This window comes from Chlamydotis macqueenii, chromosome 10 (genome assembly GCF_036417535.1).
Source record: "Chlamydotis macqueenii isolate bChlMac1 chromosome 10, bChlMac1.mat, whole genome shotgun sequence".
NCBI classification, from domain to species: Eukaryota; Metazoa; Chordata; class Aves; order Otidiformes; family Otididae; genus Chlamydotis; species Chlamydotis macqueenii.
In genome coordinates, this window is record NC_141565.1 from 6388016 (window position 1) to 6398401 (window position 10386).

Sequence of the window (10386 nt, forward strand, 5' to 3'; positions counted from 1 at the left end):
AATTTCATTCACAACCTTGGCCAAATAGCAAAACCTGGGGGTTTTTTTTCCTATTCATTATTCATTATCATGTGAAAGAGAGAGAAGATATAAAATGGGCAGTTTTCCTCTTTATCAGATAAAAATTGTAATTCTTGGCGGTAGGTACAAGTAGGATAAGTGCTCATATGTGTGAGAAGGAAGTATGTGCCTAGTGCTTCACTATGTCTTACTGTTTGTTGAAATGTATTGGCGGTGCAGTCTGAAATAATAAACTTTTCATAAAGAGTTGATCCAGTAATAATACTACAACATGGTGGCGTTTACATGATCCTCCTATTGGCTATCTAAATTCACGCCTGGTAAACGTACTTTGAGACAACTCGTCGCAAAGGTTTCATTCAGACTGTGCTTAAAAAAATGTGATTCTGCTTAATGAAAATAAGCTATGTAGTATATACCAAAGTAAGAGAAAGGGGTTGTAACTTACAGAAGAGACACGGAAGTGTTGGTGGAGACCGAATTTACCACCAATGGTCAACCTAAATGTATTAACTGTTCCTAGTACTGACCTGTGATACATCTGCATAAACTTAAAACACTCGTGTTGTCTAATATGTGGTTTTCAAGTTCTGGCTTTAATATGTTCAGGTCCCCTTGTCTTACTTTAAGTAGGTAAATGCCGTATGTTAATGTTGCTAAGTAAAATGTACTATAGCTTTTCTTCAGGGAAAACTCAGAAATTGAGTTGCAAATTAGAGCAATGCAAAGTGATCCCCTCCCAGGTGTCTGCTCCGATTCCAGCTGTGCCTGGGGAGGGAGGTGTGGGCTCTCCCACTCTGCTGAGAGCCGAGCATCACAAGAAATTTCTGCCACTGTGCTTGACTAACCCATGTTTGCAACTTTGCTGTGGTTTTTACAGGAGAAACCAGTAATGAAAGCAAATAAATTCAGCCACATCAAGTCAGAGTAGATCTACAGCATAGACGTGCAAACTTTTTTAGGTAAAGTTTCCAGTTCAATTACTGAAAATGACTACTATGGTTTTACAAAGTAAAACTGCAGTATCTTTAAAAAAGGGACTCTTTTGTAGGTGTTTTTGTCTTGAGTGGGTATCCGTCTCAAACTGAATGTTGGGTTTGTAAGTAAATTCAGAGTATAGCCTATGTGAGCAAAACCAACAGCTGCATTCTGCTGCCCTCTGTTTAGACCATATTGTTTGTGGTGTTACCTTAAACTTCAAAGGGTATCTGATGTATAATTACATTGTATAATGGTTTACAATAAAGTTTGACTTATTACAGATTTGTACACTTGTTTTATACTTGTTCTGTTTAAAAGTGCGCGTTTCACTGTTTATAATGTGCCATTGTGGGAAGCAGGTTTTGTAACTGGAGTTTAACTTCAGAACTGCAAATCTAATTTGATGCACTCTTATGTTGATATTAATTTCAATAAATTCATTTACCTTAATAGCAAGTCCCATTTCAGTTAGAGGGACCACTATTCTTAAGTACCAGATTTTTTTTTACGACTCTAAGAATCCTTGCAAACTCCTCAGATCTGTTCCCTGAGGAGGGTTTTGCACACATGGAGAATAACCATCTATATTTTCATATTGAAAATAAAACCTTTGATGTGCAACCTGATAACTCCTGAGATTGCAGAACATTGACTTTGAGGCCTTCTGGGTGTAGGATGTGGTTAAAATGCTTCAACTACACAGCTGATTTTCACAGCCTGCTTTCAGTTTTTTTGGGCATAGCCAAGCCTTTTGGTCACTGGCGAAAACAACGTGTAAACTTAGAAATTTCTGAATTTACCTCCAATGTCCTACCCCTTGGCAGAGGCATGGCCTAATTCAGTAACTCGTTAACCTGTTTTATCTTCTGTTCTCATTCTGATTTGTTTGCAGCAGGTAGTAGAAAAGCAAGCTGAGGGAAGATGTCTGAGGATCCTGTTGAGAAGTTTGCTTGTGCCGTGCCTTGTATCACAGAACTCATGTAGTACCCCGTAGGAGATAGGCAGGGGCCCTGTGGGGATGTCGGGTTCTAGGACCAATAGCCTCTCTGTCGCCTGCGTACAGAGCGCAACGCGCTGGAGATGACCAGTGTCTTCCTTGCTTACTTTAATCTGCCACTTCCTAAAACCATGCAAAATGGGAAGGGGAAGCAGTGCTGATTCTTTTCTTTTTTCGTCACTCCTACGTGCTATATATGTAGTGCAGAGTTGTCTCTTAAGCTCCAGGAAAGCAGCTTCGTTGATTACCAAAGCGTCTGCAGTAAGCAGACACTTAGACTTCCCTTATTATACCCAACAAAATGAGTGTGGCTTAGCTTGGGGTGTTTTTTCTGGTTGTTTTTTTTTTTGGTTTTTTTTTTTTGTTGTTTTTTTTGGGCAGAAAGATGCCATCTTACTCTCCAGGTTCCCCGGAGGTGTAGCAAGGTATCTACCATCAATTTTCCAGAGTGCTGGAGGAATCAGGAGGACCCTGTAGAATGAGAGCTGGCTCACTGTGAAGCTGAAGCTGTAACATGACCATGTGCAGGTGATAGATATTTTGTTTGTTTGTTTTTTCTGCAAATGGAAATGGGTTGGTACCTTTGTGCTAGAGTAGGGCAGAAATCCTGCTCTTAGTGAGCTGCTGTTGCTATCACCCCTTCCTGTTTTGGTGAGAGTAGTTTAGTGTGTTCTGCTGGGCTGGACCTACGCATTATCAGTCCACTACTACCTCTGTAACTCCTCTGTAATGTTTGCTCATTGCTTTCATTACTTCCCACCTGCTACACACAAGCAGTCCTGTCCCCATACCCACTGCATCTTTAAAGGGAATTCAGAGAAGGATCTTCAACCTGTGAAACCTGTCAGTCCACTGAGGAATGTTAGCAGTTTCCTGAAAAAATCAAATCTGTAAGATCTGTGGCTCCTGGAGATCACAATGGCCAGATGTGTACATTCGCTAAATTTTAGCCGTAGCCATTCCTCAGCAAAGGAATTTTTCACACTTCATGTTGCAGTGGAAGATGAAAGAGGGTTAACTTACATTTTTAATAGCTACTATCAAATAAATAAACCTGTCTTGTTTCATTGTCATTCATGTCCCATTTAACAGATCTCAGGACCTCTACCAGGTGAACAGGATTTCTACTCTGAAATGTAAGTAACTGAAGATTTTAATTGGTTGGTTTTGGTTTTTTTTTTTGTAAGGAAAAATTAGTCCGTGATTGACAAGAGAAAATGGTTCTGCTTGGTCAGTGTTGTTTTAGGAAATGTATAATCAAAGAGAACAAAATTATCTAGGCTGTGGGGGATGTCTTAGAAACTTCAGGATATGCTACCTACCTCCAAAGTGCCTCTTCTCCTACCCCAAAATAGCATGCAAGCTGAAGGTGTTTTAATTTTGTTTGTATAAATTAAATTGCCATGAAAGTATGACTCTGCTTTTGAGTGAGTGAGGAATATGTAGTACCAATTAAATGAAGCGGTATTGAAAGCTGAAAGGAAAAAGCAGTTTAGTGTCTTGAATTCTAAATATTTGCTTTAAACATACAGAATGTTATTTTTGTCTTCTAATAGATAGCGTCAGAATAGTAATGCTCATGGGACTGTATAGAAACATCTCTGTAGAGAAGGAGAGGTGTTACTCTGTACAATGGGGGGAAAAAAAAAATCTTTTTTTTCCTAAAGGTGATGTTTTTTTCATTCTGCTTTGTTAGCCTCCTAAAAGGTACTGCTGTTCTGCAGAAACTTTTCCTCTAGCTTACTAAGCTGTGGGTTTAAAACAGAAATTCAGCGTAAGGAATGGCTAAGTGTGTAACATCCGAGCTGCTGCTTAACCTGGAAATAATTCCCCCAATAGTCAGGTAAAGGAAAGTGTCTTCTCAGGCCTGGAAGGAGTTCAGCTTAAAGGCAGAATGGGCACCCGGAGGCGCAGGGGATGGTTCACAACCGGCAAATCCCATAGTCCTGGTGGTTTGGCGCTAGTGCTGTGGTATGGATGTCATGTTTTCAAAATGAAAAATACCAATTTTATTTTACTTCCTGGGCTTCTCTCTGTAGCCTAAACATAATGCAGGCAGAGCTCGAGGAAAGGCCAAGGCAGATTTCTATCGCTACAACAGTTGGTGTTTCTAGTAAAAGATGTCTGGAGGTCTGCAGTGTCTGCCTTCCTCATATTAACACACCTGCATGGAGTCTTGGGTCTTCGTAGGTGTTGAGTGCAGTCACAGAAGTTTGTTTTTTGGGGTTTTTTTTGTTTTTTTTTTTGTTTTGGTTTGTTTTTTTTTGTGATGCAAAGAATTAATGTAAAAAAAAATAAGGGAAACACCCCCCTGCCCCCCCCAACCCTCTCCTGGTAAAAAAAAAAATAGAATTCATGCTGAGAGGTTGGGTTTTTTTTTAATTAATTAAAAATTGTTAAGAGAACAAATGTTAAAAGTTCTGGAAAAGGTTTTACTACCGTCAGCATGTACAGGGCGGGGGGACACTGAATTTATTCATGTCTGAGTAATCCATTCCCATACAGAAACTTACTAATACTGCTCTAAGTAGAAAGTGATTTTACTCTCCCAGTTGTGTAGGAGCCGGTGTCAGAGCAAGTTCAGCGATAGGACTGTAAGGGTAAAACCCTATTGTTTTTTATTAACTCTCCAAAATGCACAAAATACTTTTCCTGCTAAAGATCTCTGTGCAAAAGCGGTTTAGGGCACAATGTTACTCTTTAGATTGTGGGTTATATAATCTTTAGAGATTGATATTTTGTTACACTGAGAAACACTCTCTTCCCCCTCCACATTGAGAGGATTCAGTCACTATTGTGTCCATAACAAAGTTTTGCCTTTTTAAGTTATAAATAGAGCCCCAGCGGACTCCCTGGGAAGTGGTTTTGTACTGGATCGGGCTTCCCCGCCGTCCCACTGCCACAGCTGTCTGCTCCTGTCAGCCCCCAGCTCCCTCCGTCCCCAGGCACAGGGCGCAGCACATGCTGCAAACCCCAGTCATCGCCAGGAATAAACCTTTGGACAACAGCCTCTGTCAACCTGAATCATCCCGGGCGCTGGTTTGGGAAAATGACCCAGCTAATGACTTCACATTAGATGCTCTATATAAGTCCAGGAAAAAAACAAGCGTTCGCAGAGCGCACAGGCTGGATTTAATCAAAGCCGGGAAACGACCTTGGAAGGGATTACAGTCGAGTAAGCACCGCGGTTATGTCACAGGTACGGGGAGATCCGTGTGAGGCTGCTGCTCGTTGGAGAAGGGTGTCTGACAAATGTGTTGCGCTTTTAGATGTTTTCCTTGGCATAGCTTATTAGCAAGTTACTCCCGTTAACCAGTGAACTCGGCTTTTCTGCTCTGTGTGACTTGTTTGATTATGTTGAAGTACTTAAGTGCTCTGTTAGTGTATTTTAACAAGTTGTTAGGAAGGATTATTTAATGAAGAAGGAAAGCAGCTGCCCTCTACATGGCTAATTAATTTAGTTTTAAAATGTTCTCTTTCACCTGAAGGAAAGGAAAAACCATTTCCCCTGCTCTGGTTTGGGATGTTTCACAGGAGTGATTTCTGCTTTCCCAACACGCTTTCTCAGACAATGATTTGACATTTTGGCAGTAATTTTGAAAGGACATGACTATATTGAAATGTGCCGCTGTATAAAGCGTAATATATTCCCATGCAGGAAAAGAGAGAGCGTGACTAAAAATTATAGCTGTTAGGATTCAATATTTGAGACTGGAATTTTGCATTATACGCTTTTATGTTCATTTTGTAACTAATGGTTTGTCTTCACTGTATTGTCCAATAATTGGTGTTGACTTAAAAATAGCTGAGAAATGTTGAGGTTTTCACCTCAGTGTTGTTTTCGACACAGGCTAGGTGTGCCTGGCGGAGTTCTCCCCAGCGTGGGGGCTTTACTTGGCGGGTGAGAGAGTAAGAACATGAGGGAAGATAGAAGAGCACAATCGTTCCACCACGTAGAGTAACTCAGTTCAGCTTATTTTCTTTACTGGAAAGAAAAAGTGACTTTAAAACCAGTCATATGTCTTGTGAGCCAACACTTTTTGACTTATGACAGGAGGAGATAAAGCGCAGGCTGCGCTGCTGTGCCAGCTGGGAATGGCTCCTGGCAAACCCAGCTTACAAATGCGCTGGTGCTGGGAGCGATTCGCAGTTGTGTGGCTGTGACACCGGCAGCTGCTGGTGCTAGCAGGTCCAGGGCTCACCTCTGTGGCTCACAGTAACCTTTCTGTGCAGCTTTTTTAGCTGGGGGCCAACTAATCCACAGCAGCTGTCCTGCTGGAAAATCCACCTGTAATCAAAGCAGGAGAGGTTTTATTTTAAAATAACTGAGTGAAATTCAACAGTTGTGCTCAGCCTGGCTGTGTCTCAGTGCATCTCAAGTGCCTCCTTTCCTTACCCTATCCCCAAGAAGTCTTTTGTTCAGTGGGAAGAAATCTCACGAGTATTGTCTCTTGCCAATAATGGTTGAAGGAACTTAGCAGATTTTGTATTCAGGTTAACAAAATGAGTGGTTTTTCTTTTTTCCTCTTTTTGTGTTGGAGCCAACACAGGTCTGTACTGGCTGCCTGTGCCATTCCCATCACACGCCAATTTTCATTCCAGACGGACAAACGAAACCCTGGCTGTAGGGATGTTTCGTTAACCAGCTAACCGACCAAAAGCTGTTGTGAATTTTGAAGGGTTTGCTACCGCCCTTTGCCCTTGCTTGCTTTGGCTGCTTGTCGAGTGTTTTCCCCGGAGGTCTTATGAACGTTTTGTTTCCCACAACACATGCAAGTGGGATTGACAGCGAGCTATTCTGAGTGTTCCCGGGAATTTACAGCCAGCGGGAACATGCCGAAGGCTCCATTGCAGGCAGCCCCCCCCGCCCCCCCAGCCCAGAGCCAGGCATGGACACAGTGTCTCTGCAAGCTCCCTGGGACAAAATGCTCCAGATATTCACAGGTCTTGAGGGATTTGTTTCCCTTCACAACTGTTTTTAGCTTTACAGGCAGTGCCTGGAAATGTACAAGTGGGCTCCATCGCAGCCAGAACCCAAATATCAGAGGCCCTATGTACGTAGAGGTGGTCAGAGGAGTTTCTTGGTGATGGTTCAGTACACAAATCTGTTAAAGTTGGAGTGTGGGGGTCTTTTGTTCTTTTTAATCTCATCTCCTGTGCCCCTGCACTCTGCCACAATGTCTGCCTGGTTGGACCTTGGCGATCCGTCCTTGAAATAGTAAACTGAAGAGGGGATGGTAAATGTGCTGATGGCTGCTGGTTGAGGTTGTGTCTGACTTTGGAGTGCTGATTTAAAGGCAGGGATCGGCTGGTATGATCCCGTCTTATCCTGATTTTCTTCTAGCAAGATAAACTGTAAACAGATTAGTACTTGAGTGTTCCAGTGAACCACCTGATGATGCATCTGTTTCTATATTAGATTTCCATCTCCTTCTTTGGGTTCTGAGTTCAGTGTTTCAGATGAGCTCAGTACATGCTTGTAGACAACTCTGTTGAGTGCTCAGATACTTTTGTTCCCTAAATTTAAGAACAATAACTATGGGTCAATGTTAAGTTAATTCCGACTAAATCAAGCCACACTTCAGAATCTCTCTGACCAATTTCCCAAAGAAGTAATGAGTAGACTGAGACACAAGCACAATTTAATAATTAGGGTTTTTTTCCTTCTCAAATATTTGACAGGTTCTTGAATTACCAGTCTGTACTTGTAGGATAGCCAGGCAGGGCTGGACAGAGAAAATTTTAAAAATAAATTTAAAAAAAAAAAATATTAAGCAATCCACTGTCACTTTCAAAGGTTGCACAATCAGAAGACAATTTCAGAACAGAACAGTAGTAGTGGCAACAGATTTTGGGAAGGCCAGTGAAATCATGATTGTTCAAAGATCTGGAGTTGCTGAGTGTGCCATCTCAGAAATGAAATAGGTGGAATGTTGTATTGGCAGCTCTGTATGTTGTAGCCTTTGGGTTAAGGCAGCTTTGTTCTCTATGCTTCTAAACACAAAATACTGATGTGTGGGTGATACGTCTGTTTCTTAGCCAGCCCCTGTGAAAAAGAAGCGTCCTCCAGTGAAGGAAGAAGACCTCAAAGGAGCCAGAGGAAACCTTTCCAAAAACCGGGAAATTAAATCCAAAACCTACCAAGTGATGAAGCAGTGTGGTAAGTCTTCTTGATGGAAACGCTTAAGGAGTCTTCCAAAGTAAAACATTGCTCTTTTCAAGTGGAAGGGTGTGCCTCTGGAACAGCAGCCCGCAGCGTGCTCCCCGACCCTGGCCTGGCTGCACAGGGACTTTGCATCCATCATCTTGACAGCACCAAGAAGTCCCTGTCTGGACAAAGCCAGAGGGAGAGCCCTGACTTCGCCTTCTGAACCAGGGTTCAAACCAAGCCCTGGGCTTGTAGTTGGTGTCAATGACTGCCCAAGGTGAAGACTGGAGGTTTGATCATAGATTAGGGCGTTTGTGGCCTCTCAGCTGGATGAATTTGTGTTTGAGATGGCGCAGAAATTGGGGAGAGCAGATAAAGGGCAGAAGGTGACAGAGAAGAGAGTGGCTGCTTGCACTGAATATCCCTGGTGCTCTGGTTTTGTGTTGTTTTTCCACCACCCGTGGGGGAGCATAAGGAAAAATGCTGAATTTTAACCCCTTTTCAGCAAAATAGCCTGAGTAGTTTCCAAATTTCTGTGGGGATTTGGGGCCAGTCAATGGCAGCAACCACCTACAGGTGCTGGCAGCTGCCCTGTGCTTGGGATGGGAGCGCTGTGCTGTAGGGTGTGGGAAGTTAATGGGCAGATTAAATAGTTATCAAATGTATATATATACGTATTGCAGCAGCACTAGTTTGACTCCCTAAATGTGATGTGCTGCTTCACTGATTGCCTCTCCTGGTTTTCTTTTCCAAGAACAAATGGGCTCTGTCGCACCCTCCGTATTCAGCCGGGATCGGACAGGGAGTGAAACAGTCTTTGAGAAACCGAAAGAAGAGCCGGCCAAGAGCGTCTTTGGCTGACGGCGGAGCTGGACGTGTGTCGCCAAGATGATTGTTGTAACATTTAAAAAGAAAATTCTGCCCCTTACACTAAAGTCACTGTAGACCCAAGTAGCTCATTTCTACTGTAATCATTAAGTAGAGAATAGACTCGTGTCAAAGGGTACAACTTCCATGCTGATTTTTATTATGTGCGTTCTTTCTGTGTGTTGAACGGTGTTTCCTATAATGGTTTAATAAAAAAAGATTGTTGGACACAGCTTGGCGCACTGTGGTGACTAATTTCAGTTTAGGCTTATTCTGTGGACACTTTGGCATTCCAAGCCACGATCGAGTCTATCAAACACACAAAAAAATAAACATCCAGATGACACAGTTTTAGTGTCTGTGCAATTTGTTCATGCCATGTCCTTGCCAAGAGAGAGCTGAGGAGGAGCTGGTGTAAGGGGCATCACAGAAACCTGACCGCAGCGGTGCCCTGATGAGGCCCCTCAGGTCTGGGGGTGCCACAGGGCGGCCAGCTTTCCCCCCTCATGGCTTCCTCACAGCCCCCAGGACAGTTGGGCCATGGTTTGCCCCCCAACCAGCTCTTCTGGCAGGAACAATGCCGGGCTGTCAGTGTACTCCAGCACCAAGGGAGGGCTTTCGGCCTGTTCCCCAACGGCTTCTTCCTCATGTCCTCACGGTTCTGTTGGATCAGGTGAGAAGTGGGGTGACAGACCGGCAGCACAGGCGCCGTGTCGCTCCTGGCTGAAAAGCCAAACTACCTGCTGAGTGTCTCTGTACAACAGCAAACCCGTTCTGAGTGAAAGTTGATTTTTTTTGCAACTCTGTTTGCATCTTTATTTGCTGCATTAAACATCAAACCTCTTTTCCCTCAAGGTTATAAATTGGAGTATTTCCCCTCAGCTGGATCATTGTGCTCAAACATGGATCATCCTCTGCTTTGCTGGCAGCTGCCACGCTTCTCTCACACCCCGAGTCCTTGGCAGCATGTCTGGGGACAGTAAGGTAGGTGCCACCTTTATTTAAAAAATAATTTTGCATAGGCTAGACCTGATTAAGAGATGAAAGTGATATCAAAGGTCTCTGTGCACTGTGAAGAATATCATCTTTGCCTTTTCTGTCCCAAACACCTCACAGATAAAACATGCTGACATCCATGAAACTCCCAGAGAGGCTGCGGAGTAGGATGTGTGTAAGGCAGCAGCAAATCCTTTGCATTTAAGGGGGAGGCTTCCTTAAAAAATTTAAGATATTGCAGGTGCATTGCCCTGTCCCTTTTGTTGGGTTTTTTTTTCCACTCTCAAAGATTATTATTTGCAGCAAAGACCCTGCCTGCTCTCTCTGCTGGTCACTATTTCTCCATGGGGCCTGGACTCCTCGCAGGTAACTCATC

The 10386-nt window shown here is 43.2% G+C and overlaps 1 protein-coding gene across 1 annotated transcript; it reads left to right on the top strand.

Moving 5' to 3' along the window:
* The first annotated feature begins 4968 nt into the window (after window positions 1–4968).
* Window positions 4969–9246, top strand: MUSTN1 (musculoskeletal, embryonic nuclear protein 1). The gene is made up of 3 exons (XM_010121125.2): window positions 4969–5198; window positions 8039–8159; window positions 8902–9246. Exons 1-3 carry the CDS (start codon window positions 5190–5192, stop codon window positions 9006–9008), a joined length of 237 nt encoding a protein of 78 aa, XP_010119427.1. The 5' UTR covers window positions 4969–5189; the 3' UTR covers window positions 9009–9246.
* The last annotated feature ends 1140 nt before the right edge of the window (window positions 9247–10386 follow it).

Excerpts from the sequence above, each read along its gene's own strand:
- MUSTN1 (XM_010121125.2), top strand. Across the intron at positions 8,160-8,901 it reads CCAAGTGATGAAGCAGTGTG|AACAAATGGGCTCTGTCGCA; the intron begins GTAAGTCTTCTT and ends TTCTTTTCCAAG.